General features: G+C 43.6%; 2 protein-coding genes across 4 annotated transcripts in view; both read left to right on the forward strand.

Moving 5' to 3' along the window:
- Positions 1 to 5,241, forward strand: part of LOC108287353 (serotransferrin-like) — a 31,379-nt gene extending 26,138 nt beyond the window's left edge. For both annotated transcript variants that reach the window (XR_005196491.1, XR_001818299.2), the window contains exon 2: positions 3,449 to 5,241. The gene's annotated coding sequence lies outside the window, so the exon portion shown is untranslated. The remainder of the gene's footprint in view (positions 1 to 3,448) is intronic.
- Positions 5,242 to 18,825: 13,584 nt separating this feature from the next.
- The window catches only part of LOC108287356 (serotransferrin), a 33,030-nt gene continuing 32,347 nt past the window's right edge, over positions 18,826 to 19,508 (forward strand). For both annotated transcript variants that reach the window (XR_001818300.2, XM_017505719.2), the window contains exon 1: positions 18,826 to 19,364. Coding sequence is in view for 1 of the 2 variants with exons in the window: in XM_017505719.2 (XP_017361208.1) it covers positions 19,322 to 19,364 (43 nt within the window). In the remaining variant the exon portion in view is untranslated. The remainder of the gene's footprint in view (positions 19,365 to 19,508) is intronic.

Raw genomic sequence — 19,508 nt, forward strand, 5'->3', positions numbered from 1 at the left:
TTTTTTTTTTTTTTTTTTCTCTCTGACTGGGTTACTTTAAAATAGCTATCTTCAAGTTCAGAACTCTTTGTTCTGCTTGATTTAGTCTGTTGATGAAGCACTTAATTGTATTATTTTATTTTATTCATTGAATTTTTTAGCTTCACAATATCTCTTTGGTTCTTTTATATGATATCTCTTTGTGGATTTTTTTTTTTTCTTTCAGATCATGAATTGTGTCCTGATTTCATTGAATTGTTTGTCTGTGTTCTCTTGTATCCCACTGAGTTTCCTTAAGATCAATACTTTTAAAATTTATTTTCAGCCATCTTGTAAATGCTCCTTTCTTTGAGACCTGTTACTGGACATTGATTGTGGTGTCATATTCTCTTACTTTTTCATGTTTCTTGTGTCCCTACATTGATATCAGCACATCTAGTAAAATACTCACTGTTTCTAATTTTATGGAGTAGCTTTAGTGGGGAGAGTCTTTTTTCTGTGGTGGTCCTACAGTGTTGGTTGAGTATGGTGCATTGGTTTTGGTTATGGGTGAACTCAGTAGCATGATATCTGTTTAAGCTGCAATCCTCACTGATGTCAGCAATTACCTCAGAGACCTAGGTTGTAGGAACTTGTGATAGTGGTGTGGTTTTGTTGGGAGTGGAGGTACCAAGATGGTTGTCTAGCTCAATACATCCAGGTGCAGAGGGCTGACAGGCTGTTTGGTGAACAATCTGAGGAGATAGTGACCACTACTGGCCTGGCTGTCAAGCTAGGCCCAGGTATGGCTGCTTGTGTGGTGGTATAACTGTCTGGGGAGGCAGGGCCACCACCAGACCATCTGTTGGGCTGGGCACAGGCTCACCAAGCACAACAATGCTGGGTGGCCCGGCAGTGGTTTGACTGGGGAAGCAGGTCTGCCACTGGACTGGCTGTGGCATAGTGGAGCCAGACTGCTTTGTAGCAGTCTGTTTTAAAGAAGTGGGGTACTACAGGTCTGGCTGTCAGGCTGGGTGCAGGTGTGCGCAGGTGCAGTGGGACCTGGGACCAGGTAGCTTTGTGTTAGTCTGTCTGTGGGAGTAAAACCATTGCAGGATTGGTTATCAGGTTGAACATTGGTGTGCATGGGCTCAGCACGCCTCCCACTCTGTAGCATGAGTAGATGAGGGCAAGGCAGTTTCACTGCTATGTAGGTTCTCCTGTTCCCTGGAGAATGAGTGCCATGTGGATTCTAATGCCAGGTCTCAGTCACTCCATCTGGCCTATGCTCTGGGCAGCCATGGTAATGGTGCTAGAGATACCTGTGTAAATGAGGTAGCATGGCAGTGGGTATCAGGATAGAAAACATCAGTTGCTATTGATCCTGAGGGGACACACTCTAGTAGTACAACCTCTGTCTCCCAGTTAAAGCATTTCTCATGCCTCAGCCTCCCAAGTAGCTGGGATTATAGACGTGCATCACTATGCACAGCTAATTTTTTGGATTTTTATTAGAGACAGGGTTTCACTATGTTGGTCAGGCTGGTCTCGAAGTCCTGTCCTCAAGTGATCTGTCCACCTCAGCCTCCCAAAGTGCTGGGATTACAGGCATGAGCCACTGCACCAGGCCTGCTATTGATTTCTAATTTAATTCTCTTGTGGTCAGAATATATTCTCTGGCCACAGGGAATTAAAAAGGGATATTACTTCAGTTCTTTTGAATGTATAGAGATTTTTTTAATAACCAACATATACTCTATCTTGGTGGATGTTCCATGTATACCTGAAAAAAATATGTATTCTGTAATTGTTGGGCATAGTGTTCTATAAATAATAATTAGGTCAACTTGGTTGATGCTATTGTTCAAATACTACATTGTAGTGCATTTTATGTCTACTTATCATATTAATTACTGAAAGAAGAGGATTGAAGTCCTCAAATATAAGTATGGATTTGGTTATTTCTCCTTTCAATTGTTCATATATTTTGAGGCTCTGTTAGGTTTGTATACATTTAAGATATTGTGCCTTCTTGATGGATTGACTTATTATCATGAAATGTCTGTAGTTGTCTGCTTCATTGGATATAAATATGACCACTCCACCTTTCTTATGATTAGTGTACGCATAGTGTATTGATTTCCATTCTTTTATATTTCATTCATCTGTTTCTTTACGTTAAGTTGGATTTCTTACAAAGGATATATAATTGGACCTTCCTACCTACCTTCCTTCCTTCCTTCCTTCCTGTTGGAGTCTCACTCTGTTGCCCAGACTAGAGTGCAGTGGTGCAATCATAGCTCACTGTAGCCTCCAACTCCTGACCCTCCCAAGTACCTGGGACTATATGCTCATGCCACCATGCCTGGATAATTTTTAAATATTTTTCTTAGCAATGGGATCTTGCTATGTTGCCCAGTCTGGTCTCAAACTCCTGGACTTAAGTGATCTTCCTGCGGTGGCTTCCCAAAGTGCTGGGATTACAGGCATGAGCCACCATGCTCAGCTGGGTCTTTCTTTTTCATTCTGATTACAGTCTTTATCCTTTTAAAGTGATGTATTTATTTATATTTAAATTAATTATTTGTATTTGTTTTCTATTTGTCTCATCTGTTGTTTGTTCCTTCCTTATTCTTTTTCTGCCTTCTATTGGATTGAATTTCTTTTAGCATTCCATTTTATCTTCTCTATTGGTCTATTAGCTATTCTTTTTTTAAAAAATATCTTCTCCAAGGTTTGCAATATGCAGCCTTAGTTTAACACAAGCTTCCAATGATGTTATATGACTTTGTGTAAAGTGTAAGACCTCGTTCTATTTTTTTTCTTTTCTTTTCTTTTTTTTGTTTAATTTTAAGGAGTGGAGAGTTTCATAGGCAAGAAGGAAGGGAGAAGACAGAAGGAAGAGGCTCCCCCACATATAGAGACAGAGGGAGGGGTACTCCAAAGCCAAAAGAGGGAACCCTTATTTTTTTCCTTATAATAACTTTGTGTGAGAGATAGCCCTGATACTTTCTATTGCTCCATTTTAGGTGAAATTCAGTTTCCTGAGCTTTTAAAATAAAGCTGCTTTTGAGAAAGTGCTTTTTAGCTTCATGAAGCTCCCTCTTCTGTTGTTTTGCATGGTATTAAAAATACGAAAGCTTGCTTTCTAGGGTTTCTTGACTCTTATTCCTTCATTCACTTTGGTCTAGACTTTCTCTTTGCATCACTGTTATGGTTCCTTCTGATGCCACCAACTCCTTCTGAGCTTCTATCTCAAGTTCCTCATCTACCCAGTGAGCTACCATATTGACTCTTTCAGCTCATTTAGCTGCCAGAGCTGAAGAACTCAGCAGAAGGCAGATCTTCTCTCCAGCCTAGAACTCAGTCCTAGAGAGGACAGGAAGGGCCCCTGGTTCATGAGCTTCCTGCCCAGGAGTTTCTGGAGACAGGGCCTCACTCCTTCTGGAAATGGCATTTTCACATCGAGTCCTATGTTCTCTCCCTGTAGGTTTCCCCCAGGAAGCCATGGGCATGCCCATCCTTTATGCTGGGCTTCTGGAAGACTCTCCTTTGGAGCTTTACCTGCTACAAATCTTCAGACTCTGTTAGCCAAAGCCCAGAGACTGCTGGCTGTAATGGGCTTGTGGTCCTACCACCAATTTTTTATACCAGGAGAGTCAGCCTTGCAATCCTAAGACCTGAGGCAGGAGCCTGAAGACCCAGGGGTTCAACAGGGGTCTTTCAATGGCACTTGGGGAGAGATGTCAAGAACCCCACTTCTGCTTTGTCCCAATTCTAAGAACTTGAAAAGAAAGCCAGAGGAGATAATTAATGTTTAACATTTTAATATATTTGAGATACTAATGGATCCCTCTGAGGATTCATAAAAGGCAGGAACTCTTATTTTAGTAACACACACACAAGTGTGCGCACACACACGCCTTTATATACAATTTTTGTGCATTCATAGCTTCAGTTTAGTGATTCTTCTGTGACCTCACACTGCCTTCCATGGGTTGCAGAAGTGCAGGGATGGAGGTTTGTTGATCCGATTTTAAGTAGATGCTATCCTAGGCGAGTTGGTAAGTCTTACTAAATTATACATGTAGACACGTTACATATATGTATTTAAAAGTCTTATCTTTGGGGAATATTTAAAACAACTAAAATGGTAAAATCATTCCATTGTAGAAAACAACAGTTGCCACCAATTATTTACAAATCTGTACAGGTCCGAGATTCACTCTGGACAGCCGAGAAAACTGGTGAACTCTTCTTTTGCCATGGAGACTGAGGACATTAAACAAGGGAGTTTACTCTGGGGGCAGTAGAAAGATCAGTGATCAGTTTACTTTGGCCCCAGGAGCACTGGACTCTCTTCAGCTTAACCAGCCACCTCTCACGGGCCCATCTGAAGGTCTTGGGACTTAACCCGTCTTGGTGAAAGAGCAATGGGAAGTACAATCCTTAAATAATGTTGGAAGAAATTATGAATAACACTTTTCAAGAAAGTATGTCACAGGACAGTGGGGACAGCTCAGGCGATTGAGTCCATAGTCCTAGGTTCTAGCTTTCCATCTTGCTGGACAGCCTACCAGTTATGTCTGTCCTCCAGCTGAGCTCAGTTTTTGTCTCTGTAAAATCAGATCTCTCTACTAAATGGTCTCTCAGGGTGTGTTTTGCCAAAGGGCCCAGTAGCAATGGAGGGAGACATACAGCAATCAGAGCCACTTCATTAGTTCACTGTGTATTTGGTATGTAGTCCATGTTGGGTGTTCTGTAATAATGATAGTTGTCATTACCATCTATTGGTGTCATTACCATCTATTGGTCAGACAGGGCAAGTACTCTAACAGCAATGTGAGTAATCTTCAGAATGATAAGGTAGACATTTGTACTCCTATTACTAATGAGAAACAGAAGCTCAGAGTAGATCAGTAACTTGTCCAGTATGATGCAGCTATTAAGTGGTCTAACGTCCAAGCCCAGGAGTCTTTGACTCCAATGCCAAGCCCATTTTATTATTCCACAGATTGCATGTGACAATACGCAGTGAATGAATACACAGGTGATTATTAATAGAAGGCGGGCACAAGGAACTGGCATACAAATAAAAAGTGCTGCTAAGATCTGTCTGCTCTGTTCTCTGTGATAGATTGCCTAGGGCTTAGTGGTCAGCATCCTTGCAGGGTCCTTGATGTGGTGAGAGCTGAGGGGCTGAACTCAGGAGCTGTGCACATGAGACTTAGAAGGGGAAGATGTTGGTCAGGATATAAATAAAAATTAGATGAAAAATGCTAAGGTGCTGGATACTGTACTAGGTGATTTGCAGTAATTACTAATTTAGATCTCACAGTAACTCTATGTAGCAGGCATTATGATCCTCATACTCTAGATGGGGAACTGGGGCACTGAGAGCTTAGGTGACTTGCCTAATTCACGGTCCATCCTGAAAGTCTTAGTGTATAGAAGTGAATGACCAAGCCATGCCACTGTAGTTTTAGTGGTGTCTTCAGTCAGAGAGAACCAGGTCCATGACCTCTTGTCCTAATCTGTGCAGTTATGATCCTCTCCTGTGTTTACCAAATGCCACTTCTACCAATGCTATGTTCCTGCCTTGCAGTGTGAAGATTATTTCCAAATTCAGTTCTGGGAATATACCCCACTTCTGGGGGCAAATTCATCTATCAGAGTTTCTTCTTTTATTTTAAAATCCAAATTCTTGGACACCTGTTGTCCCAGCGCACTTTATGCCATGCTCTCAAAATTTCACAGCCTTTCTTTCCACTCCCAAGCATCTACTTTGTCACCTGGGAGAGGGGCCTCTCGAGGAAGGGACTGAAGCAGCTCCTGTGACACATGCTGCCTATTTCACAGTTTGGGCTGACATCATTCCTTCATGGGGCTCAAACCTCATGTGTCCCCATCCCTGACTGCTAACCTCCTTCCCATCTTTGCCAGGCCTGTCTAGGTGTCCTGCAAAAAGTGTGTCAGGGAAGGCCAGCATTCCTGAATGCCTTTGATCAGGGACCTTTGTTCCTTTACACACGAGAGTTCCCTGAGTGTGCTTGGCTCCAGGGTCAGTGGCCTCTCTAGCTGTCAGCCTCGGGGTCAAGTGGAGCTGGGTGAGGTTGAAACTATAGTGATGAGAAAAGGGGTTTCTTAGCAGGGTATATCTCTGTCTTAAAATGAGGACAGGCAGCTCCTATTCTCTCCCAGTTGTAGAAGAATGACTGAGTTGAGGAATAGGAGCCCGTAGCTTTGTAACATTGAACAATGTTGAATATCTCTGCTCCATTATTCCTCCAAAAAAAAGATGTCTTCTCAAAAGAAGACATTTATGTGGTCAACAAACATATGGAAAAAAAGCTCATTATCACTGGTCAATACAGAAATGCAAATCAAAACCATAATGAGATACCATCTCATGCCAGTTAGAATGGTGATCATTAAAAAATCAGGAAACAACAGATGCTGGAGAGGATGTGGAGAAATAGGAACGCTTTTACACTGATGGTGGGAGTATAAATTAGTTCAATCACTGTGGAAGACAATGTGGTGATTCCTCAAGGTTCTAAAACCAGAAATACCATTTCACCCAGCAATCCCATTACCGGGTGTATACCCAAAGGATTATAAAGCATTCTACTATAAAGACACATGCACACATATGTTTACTGTATCACTATTCACAATAGCAAAGAATTGGAACCAACCCAAATGCCCATCAATGACAGACTGGATAAAGAAAATATGACACATATACACCATGGAATACTATTCAGCCATAAGAAAGGATGAGTTTGATGGATCCAAGATGGCCAATTAGGAGCAGCTCAGGATTGCAGCTCCCAGTGAAGGTGCAGTGGGTGAGTGGACGCCGCATTTCCAGATGGATTTTTATTGCCCACAGACCATGAGATTCCCAGGTGGAGGAGCCCCACAGGTCACCAGCGCAGCTGTTTTGGCCAGTGCAGCAGATCTCCACACAAAATACACGGGTCTGAGCGCCATTTTAGCTGGCGATTGGAACTCCTGGGAGACAGAGTTGCCCATTCAACTGATAAAAAGGGGACTGAAACAGGGAGCCAGGCTAGGAGATTCCCAGGCAAAAAAGCGCCACAAATCTCCAGGCGGCTGTTTCAGCTGGTACAGTGGGTCGCTGCACGGGAAATCACACAGATCCTGGTGCCTTTTCAACAAGTGACTGGAACACCTGGGAGACAGAGTCACCCGTTCAACTAAAAAAAAAGGAGGGGGTCTGAGGCAGGGAGCCATGTGATCAGGCTCAGCTGGTCCCACCCTCACACAAAAACAGCAATCTGAAATGCTCTGGACTGAGAGTTTCACAGCAAGCACAGCTGAACAAGCACAGCTGAAACCGGGACAGTCCAGCTCTATGGGGGAGGGGCATCCGCCATTACCAAGGCAGTCCACCACTACGGAGGTAGTCCACCACTGCCAAGGCAGCCTGCCATTACAGAGAGAGTCTGCCATCACAGAGGTGGGATGCCATTGCCGAGGCAGTTCTAACTATACCCATATAAACAGGACTGCAGGGAAGTTCACATGGCAGCTGGGCAGAGCCCACAGCAGCTCAGCAAAGCCTCTGCAGGCAGACTGTGACGAGGCTGCCTCCTCGCTGGGCAGGGCAGCCCTGAAAAAAGGCAGCAGCATGATAGAAACTTATAAATTAAGCCTTAACTCCCCAAGACAGAGCACCTGGGGGGAAAAAAAGGCATTTATGAGTTCTGCAGCAGACTTAAATGTACGTGCCCAGCAGCTCTGAATGAACAATGGAGCTCACAGCTCAGCACTTGAGCTCCTATAAAGGACACACTGTCTCCTCAAGCAGCTCCCTGACCCCCGTATATCCAAAGAGTCACCTCATAAAGAAGAGCTCAGACTGATATCTGGCGGATATCCTTCTGGGACAAAGATAGCAGAAGAACAAACTGGCAGCAACCCTTACTGTTCTGCAGCTACTGCACGTGATCCCCAGGCAAACAGGGCCTGGAATAGACCTCCTACAGTAGTCCTACAGCAGACGGGCCTGAATGTTAGAAGGAAAACTAAGAAACGAAAAGAAATAACTTCATCATCAACAAACTGGACGTCCACTCAGAGACCCAATCTGAAAGTCAACAACTACAAAGACGACAGTTGGATAAATCCACAAAGATGGGAAGAAACCAATGCAAAAAAGATGAAAACACCTGAAACCAGAATGCCTCTCCTAAAAGGGATCACAACTCCTCACCAGCAAGGGAACAAAGCTGGATGGAGAATGAGTGTGATGACTTGACAGAAACAGGCCTCAGAAGGTAGGTAATAAGAACCTTCTCTGAGCTAAAAGAACATGTTCTAACCCAATGCAAAGAAACTAAGAACCTTGAAAAAAGATTTGATGAAATGCTAACAAGAATAAACAGCTTAGAGAGGAATATAAGTGAATTGATGGAGCTGAAAAACACAACATGAGAACTTTGCGAAGCATACACAAGTTTCAACAGCTGAATTGACCAAGCAGAAGAAAGGATATCAGAGGTTGAAGATCAACTCAATGAAATAAAACGAGAAGGCAAGAAGAGAAAAAAGGGTAAAAAGGAATGAACAAAGTCTCCAAGAAATATGGAACTACGTGAAAAGACCTAATCTATGTTTGATAGGTGTACTTGAGTGTGACGGAGAGAATGAATCCAAGCTGGAAAATACTCTTCCGGATATTATCCAGGAAAACTTCCCCAACCTAGCAGGGCAGGCCAATATTCAAGTCCAGGAAATATACAGAACACCACAAAGATATTCCTCAAGAAGAGCAACCCCAAGACACATAATTGTCAGATTCACCAGGGTTAAAATGAAGGAGAAAATGCTAAGGGCAGCCAGAGAGAAAGGTCAGGTTACCCATAGAGGGAAGCCCATCAGACTCACAGCAGATCTCTCAGCAGAAACCCTACAAGCCAGAAGACAGTGGGGGCCAATATTCAACATCCTTAAAGAAAAGAACTCTAAACCCAGAATTTCATATCCAGCCAAACTAAGCTTCATAAGTGAAGGAGAAATAAAATCCTTTACGAACAAGCAATTACTCAGAGATTTCATCACCACCAGGCCTGCTTTACAAGAGCTCCTGAAAGAAGCACTAAACATAGAAAGGAACAACCAGTACCAGTCACTCCAAAAACATACCAAATAGTAAAGAGCATCGACACAATGAAGAAACTGCATCAACTAACAGGAAAACAACCAGCTAGCATCGAAATGGCAGGATCAAATTCACACATAACAATATTAACCTAAATGTAAATGGGCTAAATGCCCCAATCAAAAGACACAGACTGGCAAATTGGATAAAAAGTCAAAAACCGTCAGTGTACTCTATGCAGGAAGCCCATCTCACATGCAAGGACACACATAGGCTCAAAATAAAGGGATAGAGGAAGATTTACCAAGCAAATGGAGAGCAAACAAAAGCAGGAGTGGGACTCCTAGTCTGTGATAAAATAGACTTTAAACCAACAAAGACGAAAAGAGACCAAGAAGGGCATTAAGTAATGGTAAAAGGATCAATGCAACAAGAAGAGCTAATGATCCTAAATATATACGCACCCAATACAGTAGCACCCACATACATAAAGCAAGTTCTTAATGACTTACAAAGAGACTTAGACTCCCACACCATAATAGTGGGAGACTTTAACACTCCACTGTCAATATTAGACAGATCAATGAGACAGAAAATTAACAAGGATACCCGGGACTTGAACTCAGACCTGGACCAAGCAAACCTAATAGACATTTACAGAACTCTCCACCCCAAATCCACAGAATATACATTCTTCCCAGCACCACATCACACCTACTCTAAAATTGACCACAGAATTGGAAGTAAATTACTCCTCAGCAAATGCAAAAGAACAGAAATACGATTTCTAACAAACAGTCTCTCAGACCACAGGGCAATCAAGTTAGAACTCAGAATTCAGAAACTATCTCAGAACCACACAGTTTGATGGAAACTGAACAACTGGCTCTTGAATGATGACTGGATAAACAATGAAATGAAGGCAGAAATAAAGATGTTCTTCGAAACCAACGAGAATGAAGACACAACATACCAGAATCTCTGGGACACATTTAAAGGAGTGTCTAGAGGAAAACATATAGCAATAAATGCCCATATGAGAAGCAAGGAGAGATCTAAAATTAACACCCTATTGTCAAAATGGAAAGAGCTAGAGGAGCAAGGTCAAAAGAACTCAAAACCTAGCAGAAGATAAGAAATAACAAAGATCAGAGCAGAACTGAAGGAGATAGAGACACAAAAAAACTCTTCAAAGAATCAATAAACCCAGGAGCTGGTTTTTCGAAAAGATCAACAAAATAGACCACTAGCCAGATTAATAAAAAAGAAAAGAATAATCAAATAGATGCAATAAAAATGATAAAGGGTATATCGCCACAGATTCCACAGAAATTCAAACCATCATCGAGATTATTACAAACAACTCTATGCACATAAACTAGTAAACCTGGAAGAAATGGATAAATTCCTGGACACTTGCCTCCTCCCAAGCCTAAACTAGGAAGAAGCCAAAACCCTGAACAGACCAATAACAGGGGCAGAAGTTGAGGCAGCAATTAAGAGCCTACCACCCAAAAAAAGCCCAGGTACAGATAGGTTCACAGCCGAATTCTACCAGACATACAAAGAAGAGCTGGTACCATTCCTTCTGAAACTATTCCAACAATCTAAAAAGAGGGAATCCTTACCAAATCATTTTATGAGACCAACATCATCCTGATACCAAAACCCGGCAGAGACTCAGCAAGAAAAGAAAACTTCAGGCCAATATCGATGATGAACATAGATGCAAAAATCTTCAATAAAATACTGGCAAGCCGATTGCAACAGCACATCAAAAAGCTTATTCACCATGATCAAGTAGGCTTCATGCCGGGGATGCAAGACTGGTTCAACATATGGAAGTCTATAAGCGTAATTCACCACATAAACAGAACCAAAGACAAAAACCACATGATTATCTCAATTGATGCAGAGAAGGCCTTTGACAAAATTCAACAGCCCTTTATGCTAAAAACCCTCAATAAACTAGGTATTGATGGAACATATCTCAAAATAATAAAAGCTATTTAGACAAACCAACAGCCAATATCATACTGAATGGGCAAAAACTGGAAGCATTCCCTTTGAAATCTGGCACTAGACAAGGATGTCCTCTCTCACCACTCCTATTCAACATAGTACTGGAAGTTCTAGCCAGAGCAATCAGGCAAGAAAAACAAATAAAGGGTATTCAATTAGGAAAGGAGGAAATCAAATTGTCTTTATTTGCAGATGACATAATTGTATATTTAGAAGACCCTATCATCTCAGCCCAAAATCTCCTGAAGCTGATAAGCAACTTCAGCAAAGTCTCAGGATACAAAATCAACGTGCAAAAATCACAAGCATTCCTATACACCAATAACAGACTTAAAGAGAGCCAAATCAAGAACGAACTGCCATTCACAATTGCTACAACGAGAATAAAATACCTAGGAATACAACTAACAAGGAACGTAAAGGACCTCTTCAAGGAGAACTACAAACCACTGCTCAATGAAATAAGAGAGGACAAAAACAGATGGAGAAACATTCCATGCTCATTGTTAGGAAGAATCAGTATCGTGAAAATGGCCATACTGCCCAAAGTAATTTACAGATTCAACTCTATCCCCATCAAGTTACCAATGACCTTCTTCACATAACTGGAAAAAACCACCTTAAACTTCATATGGAACCAAAAGAGAGCCCATATAGCCAAGTCAATTCTAAGCAAAAAGAACAAAGCTGGAGGCATCACACTACTGGACTTCAAACTATGCTATAAGGCTACAGTAATCAAAACAGCATGGTATACTGATACCAAAACAGAGATATAGACCAATGGAACAGAACAGAGGCCTCAGAGGCAACACCACACATCTACAATCATCCGATATTTGACGAACCTGACAAAAACAAGCAATGGGGAAAGGATTCCCTGTTTAATAAATAGTGTTGGGAAAACTGGCTAGCCATGTGCAGAAAGCAGAAACTGGACCCCTTCCTGACAACTTACACTAAAAGTAACTCCAGATGGATTAAAGACTTAAAAAAAGACCTAACACCATAAAAACCCTAGAAGAAAATCCAGGCAAAGCCATTCAGGACATAGGCATAGGCAAGGACTTCATGACCAAAACACCAAAAGCATTGGAAACAAAAGCTAAAATAGACAAATGGGACCTAATCAAACTCTACAGCTTCTGTACAGCAAAAGAAACAGTCATTAGAGTGAATTGGCAACCAACAGAATGGGAAAAAATTTTTGCAATCTATCCATCTGACAAAGGGCTAATATCCAGAATCTATAAAGAACTAAAACAGATTTTCAAGAAAAAATACAAACAAGCCCATTCAAAAGTGGGCTAAGGATATGAACAGACACTTTACAAAAGAAGACATACATGAGGCCAAGAAACATGAAAATATGCTCATCATCACTGGTCATTAGAGAAATGCAAATCAAAACTACATTGAGATACCATCTCACACCAGTTAGAATGGCGATCATTAAAAAATCTGGAGACAACAGATGCTGGAGAGGATATGGAGAAATAGGAACACTTTTACACTGTTGGTGGGAGTGTAAATTAGTTCAACCATTGTGGAAGACAGTGTGGCGATTCCTCAAGGACCTAGAAATAGAAATTCCATTTGACCCAGCAATCCCATTACTGGGTATATATCCAAAGGATTATAAATCGTTCTACTATAAGGACACATGCACACGAATGTTCATTGCAGCACTGTTTACAATAGCAAAGACCTGGAATCAACCCAAATGCCCATTGATGATAGGCTGGACAGGGAAAATGTGGTACATATACACCATGGAATACTATGTAGCCATAAAAAATGATGAGTTTGTGTCCTTTGTAGGGACATGGATGAACCTGGAAACCATCATTCTCAGCAAACTGACAGAAGAACAGAAAATCAAACACTGTATATTCTCACTCATAGGTAGGTGTTGAACAATGAGAACACATGGACACAGGGAGGGGAGCAACACACAATGGGGTCTCTCGGGGGGAAATAGGGGAGGGACAGCGTGGGGTGGGGAGTTGGGGAGAGATAGCATGGGGAGAAATCCTAGATGATGGGGAGGAAGGCAGCAAATCACACTGCCGTGTGTGTACCTATACAACAATCTTGCATGTCCTTCACATGTACCCCAAAACGTAAAATGCAATTAAAAAAAAAAGAAAGAATGAGTTCATGTCCTTTGCAGGGACATGGATGAAGCTAGAAACCATCATTCTTAGCAAACTAACACAGGAACAGAAAACCAAACACCCCATGTTCTCACTCATAAGTGGAAGTTGAACAATGAGAACACATGGACACAGGGAGGGCAAAACCACACACCGGGGCCTGTTGTAGGTTGAGGGCTAGAGGAGGGACAGCATTAGGAGAAATACTAATGTAGATGATGGGTTGATGGGTGCAGCAAACCGCAATGGCACATGTATACCTATGTAACAAACCTGCACATTCTGCCCATGTATCCCAGAACTTAAAGTATACACACACACACTGTCTATATACCTATATATACCACATATATGTACTTAAAGTGTATATATATATATAAAGTGTACATATATATAAAGAAATAACTGTGGATTTTGATAGCTGGAATAATAGCATTAAGGGCCAGATGCTGGCTCTTGCCTGGAATCCCAGGTTTTTGGGAGGTTGAGGTGAGAGGATTGCTTGTGCCCAGGAGCTGGAGACTAGCCTGGGCATGGGCAACACAGTGAGACCTCATCTCTACTAAAAAAAAATAATAACAAAATTAGCAGGCTGTGGTGGCATATGCCTGGAATCCCAGCTACTCAGGAGGCTGAGGCAGGAAGATTGCCTGAGTCCAGGAGGTCAAGGTTACAGTAAGCTGTGATCATGCCACTCTACTCTGTCCTGGGTGACAGAGCAAGACTTTGTCTCAAAAAAACTGTTAAGCTTATATAAAATTTCTTATATGTTAGAGATGCATACTTTTATGGGAGAAACAATATGACAACTTCTATTCAGAAAAAAAGTAGGGGAGGAAGAATAGGTGAAATATTAACCCTCCCTCCCTTCCTTCCTGAGTCTGGCTCTGTTGCCCAGGCTGGAGAACAGTGGCATGTTCTCAGCTCGCTGCAACCTCTACCTCCCGGGTTCAAGTGATTCTCAATTCTCGTGCCTCAGACTTCCAAGTAGCTAGGACTACAGGCATATGCCACCATGCCCAGCTGATTTTTATATTTTTAGTAGAGATGGGGTTTCACCATGTTGGCCATGCTGGTCTTGAATGCCTGACCTCAAGTGATCTGCCCGCCTTAGCGTCCCAAAGTGCTGGGATTACAGGCATGAGCCACTATGTCCAGCCTCTTTTGCATTTCATTTACAAACTTTAGAATTATGTTGTTAATTTACATGAAAAAATATTTGGAATTTGGGAGTACATTGAATTTATATATCCATTTGAAGAAAAGCAAGATCTTTATAATATCAAGTCTTCCACTCCAGGTTCAAGATACAGTTTTCCATTTACTTTTTCTTAATTTATAGTCTGGTATGCAAAAGTTTTAGATATCTTTTGATAGATTTATTCCTAGGCATTTGTTTTCCTTATGTTACTTTAGGTAGCATTTTTCATGTTTTTTTTTTTTTTTTCAATTTGAGTGTAGAAATATAATTGACTTTGGTATATTTTTCTACCTTATCCAGGTCTATTTTTTTCTTTTTTTTGAGACAGGGTCTCACTCTGTCGCCCAGGCTGGAGTGTAGTGGTCCAATCATGGGTCACTGCAACCTCTGCCTCCCAGGTTCAAGTGATTCTCCCACCTCAGCCTCCTGAGTAGCTGGGACTACAGGCGCACTCCACCACACCTGGCTAATTTCTGTATTTTTAGTAGAGATGGGGTTTCACTATGTTGGCCAGGCTGGTGTCAAACTTCTGACCTCAAGTGATCCACCTGCTTCAGCCTCCCAGAGTTCTGGGATTACAGGCGTGAGCCACCGTGCCCAGCCTTAACTCATTATTCCAAGGTATACTCTAGTTTCTTCAGAATTTTATACGCATACGATTTATTATGCATAAAGATGATAGGTTTTTTTTTTCCTTTTCAATCCTTTTACTTACTATTTCTTTTTCTTGCCTGACTGGACTGGCAAGGGCCTCCAGTAAAAACGTTGACTAGAAATGATAGTAATAAACATTCTGGTCTTATTGCTGATCTCAACAAGAAAGCTTTATTCAACATTCCACACTAAGTATGATATCTGTAGGCCTTTATGGTACAGAAATACTTGATATCAGACTGAGAAAGTTTTGTAGAATAAGTTTGCTAAGCGGTTTTATTATGAATGGATACTGAATTTTACTAAATGATGTTCTTGTACTAAGTAATAGGGTCATACCAATTTCCTTTATTATTCTACTAATATGATATATGACAGTGATTGATACTTGAAAAGACAGCTTACATTCCTGGAAGAAACCCAATTTGGCAAATATTTATTAATCATTGTGTGAGGCAGAGGACACTGAGTGGGGGAGAGGAAGAACTGCTCAAAGCAGACAGAGGCTCTTTGTTTGCTTTGCTTCTGTGTCAATTGGGCAACGTTTGGAAACAACAAATATTGCTTCAGAGCCCACTGCTTGCTTACCCACCTCCTGCTTTTTCCAGCTTTCCTGCACGTACACACAAGTGTGGCTGTTTCTTTAAGGGTCAACTCGTGGTTGAAATTTAAGAGTTTTGCCCTGATTGTGGTGAAAGATTTGGCTCATGCTTGGGTTGGTCTAGAACTGGAAGCTTCCTTTATGTCCTCTCTCAATCTCTTTCTCTTTCTCTCTCACCTGCCTCACTTTCTTTTCTCCCCCACTAAATAAATAAAGAGAAGGTCAATATCAAGAAGGCAACTGTGGTCTGGAGAAGACTGAGATTTAGGAATTCTAAGTTCAGGTCTCAGAGCTCCATAAATAAGGACCTATCATTTGACTGTAATGTCCACATCTCACAAATGGAGGTACTGATCTTATCTTGCAGGACTTCTGGGCAAGATCCCACAATCTTGCCTCAATGATCTTGCCCCAGGACAGTGCCTGACACATAGAAGGGGATAAAAACATGATATTTTCTTCCAGCTGAGCACAATCAAGCCAGTCCATGGTTAAGGATCTGCAGTTGGTACTCAGACCTCTCCCAGACTGACCAGCCCCTGGGCTGGCAAAGCCCTGGGGGCTGTGTGCCAGTGGAGACATGGCAAGGCTGGGAGTCTCATGTGTGTCCCTCTCTCAGTGTGACCCCAGATCAGCTCCTTTGCCCCTGCGTGTCCTGATTTCCTGGGAGAGGTAGTGTCCCTGGTGGGTGCGTACACTCTGGAACCAGACTGCCTTCTTTTGTATTCTGACTTTTAAGCTTATCTTGGACAAGGTATCATACTCTGTAGTACTCAGTTTCCTTGTCTCATCTGTAAGATGCAGATACTAAAGCACCGAAGTCAGAGGGTTATTGTAAGTGGTCAGCAAAGCTCCCAGTAAGTCTCAGCCATCATTAAGCTATAAAAAGGGACAGTGAATTTCAACTCCAGAGCATCTCTGGTGTAGAACTGAAGAATATAAGTGACAGTACAGGTACAAGTGTCATGGACATGGAACCCTGTCATGTTAACCTCTTACTTCACATGCTTCTATAGACATATATAGACATAGGGACCCCATACAGCTAGGGCCACGTGCACATGTACACTCCAAATCTAGCCTCACCTCCCCTGCCTACCCCACCTAAGGAATGGCAAACACGAGGCTCTGCTGTTGTCCTCCTGAGCACGAGCCAAGGCCCTGGATCTCCCTGTCCAGGTGTGTGTAGATGAAGTGGGAGAACCAGCTCTCTATGCCTTGTCTGAGCTTCCTTCATATTCCATGAGGCCGTGTACTTCCTTCTCAGAACCTGTCTTGGGCTTGGAATCAGAGGACTCCACTGAGGACAGGGCATAGAGTTGTCTGGTCTGGAAAGGACTCAGTCTGGCCAGTAGTTGCTCCCTGCTGAGGGGCTCTGGCTAGGCTATGGGCCTGTGGCTGGAGGAGTGGCCTCAGCAATGCTTACTCTATGAATGTAGAAGGGCTCCAGGGAAGGAGAATCACTGACCATCTTGTTTCCATACCCTGAGCTGAGCTTCCCTGAGTTTGTGGCGTGAACTCAACCTTTGGAACTGCACTTCCTACTCGCTGGCAGACCCTGCACACTTACTATAGGGCCTGTCCATGCATCAGCTGCATGTGTGCATGCTGCTCTGCTGGGTGCCTCCCAGCTAGCCTTGCCCCTGACTCTTCCTACTCATCTCACATCCATACCTCAAGGTCTCCAAATGACTCCAGACCACTGCCTAGTGCCTGCGGCAGGGGCAGTAGGAATATGGCCCTCATGGCAAGAGGGCCATATTCTTCTTTCCCCATGGCTAAGCACAAGGGGCCCATGGACGTGGCAGGAGGGAGTAAGACAGGGCAGCAGTGGTCACCCTTCCTCACTGGGGAGGCTGGTGTGTTGGGAAAGCCAGGTTTGCCTCTGTCCCCACTGTAAACAGGAAGCTTCTGCAGTTGACTCTAAAGTGGGAGGTGTGTAACCCCTTTGCATATGAGACACTCTTTTGGGGTGTGAGAGAACACAGCCTAACTTCAGTTGTATTTATTTTTATTACAAAAGATTAACAGATTATCATTCACTCATATTGAACATGTGAATTGGCCCGTCTCCCATCTGAGTCTGCAGTCATGACAGATGGAGGCTTCGAGGTGCCCTAAGGGAAGATGGGAATCACCTCACAGTGCTATAGGTTGCGAGGGGAGTGCTGACCCTGCCCTTTGTTTCAGCATTTTTGTTTCCATATTTTGTGGTTTGTATGTGCCCAGCTAAACGTAGGTACAGATTAGACAATCTGGTTTTAACTCTCCAGCCCTCACCAGACGCACACATGCCTTAAAAAGATTCCTACAACGAAACTAGCATTAGGAGATAATTCTGACAACAGAAAAACAAGTGAACAAAAATCAGATGGGTGACCTGACATGTCCACTAGGCTTGGTATGAAGTTGGTCAGCTGAAACATGAGACTGAATGAATGACCATCTGGCTGGATAAGAAGTAACTTTTGGCAAAATCCCTGAAGTCTGGATACACTTCATGGAGGGAACCCAGACCTTTCTCCAAGTATACTGTGCCTTGAGATGATAATCCTATGTAAGCCCCCATAAGCAAAACGACATTTGGGTTTCATCCTTAGCTCATCCTTTGACAAATTTCTATTCCTTGTGCATGATTGAAGTGTACACATTTTTTAGGTTAAAATATGAGCGTATAGAAGGTACAAGTTCAATACTTTTCATTATAAGGATGTGCAATTAAACCGGTCAGGAGACTCATGGGCTAGAGGGGGAAACGGTGGCCCCAGGCTGTAAGAACAGGCCACACCCTCCACGGGGCACTTGCTTTGTGCTAAGATGGCGCTTTGTTCTGAGCCTCACAGGGTCTTGACCACGTTCCTGGAAGCTTCTTGTGGGAGAGAATTCATCTTCCCCTCTGACTCTGTCCCTAGTCTAAGGTGTCCCACAGGAAGCTTGAGGGCAGGAAGTTTTCCAGCCCAAGAGCCTGAGCTCAGCGGGGCAGGAAGAGGGAGCAGCTCCTCCACGGGGGGCCTTGGAGAGCCCAGGAGCGAGATTTCCAGGGACATCTGGTGGGGAGCAAAAGGTGCTGAGCCTGTCTTTGACCTTGAGCCCTGCCTGTTTCTCCTGCATCCTCTTCTGAAAGGGGCTTTGCCTGTCATTCTTCAGTTCTAGAGTGGGGTGGGCAAAGTTCTTTCCCCCCCCCAGCCTCGGAGTCTCCCTCTGTGGATCGCGCGGATAGGGCTGGTGGCCCGGACCAGCTCGGCCTCCCTGGAGTCAGGAGCAGAGCCACCGGCTCTAGCCCACCGTAGAAGCTCCTGGCACCGAGCGAGCCGCGATGACAATGGCTGGATTGTGCTTCCTGTCCCTTCCCATCAGCATTTCTGTGCTGGACTCCTTCCACTGGCGGGTCGGCCCCAGAGCTCAGGAAATGAGGTCATCAGTAGGGCGAGTAAGGGAGGGGGGTCAGGAGAGGGGCGATTGAGCAACCAGGCTGCACAAACACGGGAGGTCAAAGATTGCCCCCAGCCCGCCCAGGCCGGGGATAAAGTGGTGCGGGGCGTGGGAGGCTGCACAGAAGTGAGTCGGATTGCGCTCGCCGCCCGCGCAGCACCCGGAGGATGAGGTTCGCCGTGGGAGCGCTGCTGGCCTGCGCCGTCTTGGGTGAGTGCGGGCGCGGGGAAGCACTGCAGAGGCGCCCGCCTGCGCGTCCCCTGCAACCTGGCCGGCCACCGCGCCTGCATTCGGCGCTCAGGCTGGAAGCTTGGGTGCCTTTCCGTTGCTCCTCTGCGCCTCACCCCTGGCCTC

The sequence above is a fragment of the Cebus imitator genome, unplaced genomic scaffold (genome assembly GCF_001604975.1).
Source record: "Cebus imitator isolate Cc_AM_T3 unplaced genomic scaffold, Cebus_imitator-1.0 Scaffold340, whole genome shotgun sequence".
Taxonomy (NCBI): domain Eukaryota; kingdom Metazoa; phylum Chordata; class Mammalia; order Primates; family Cebidae; genus Cebus; species Cebus imitator.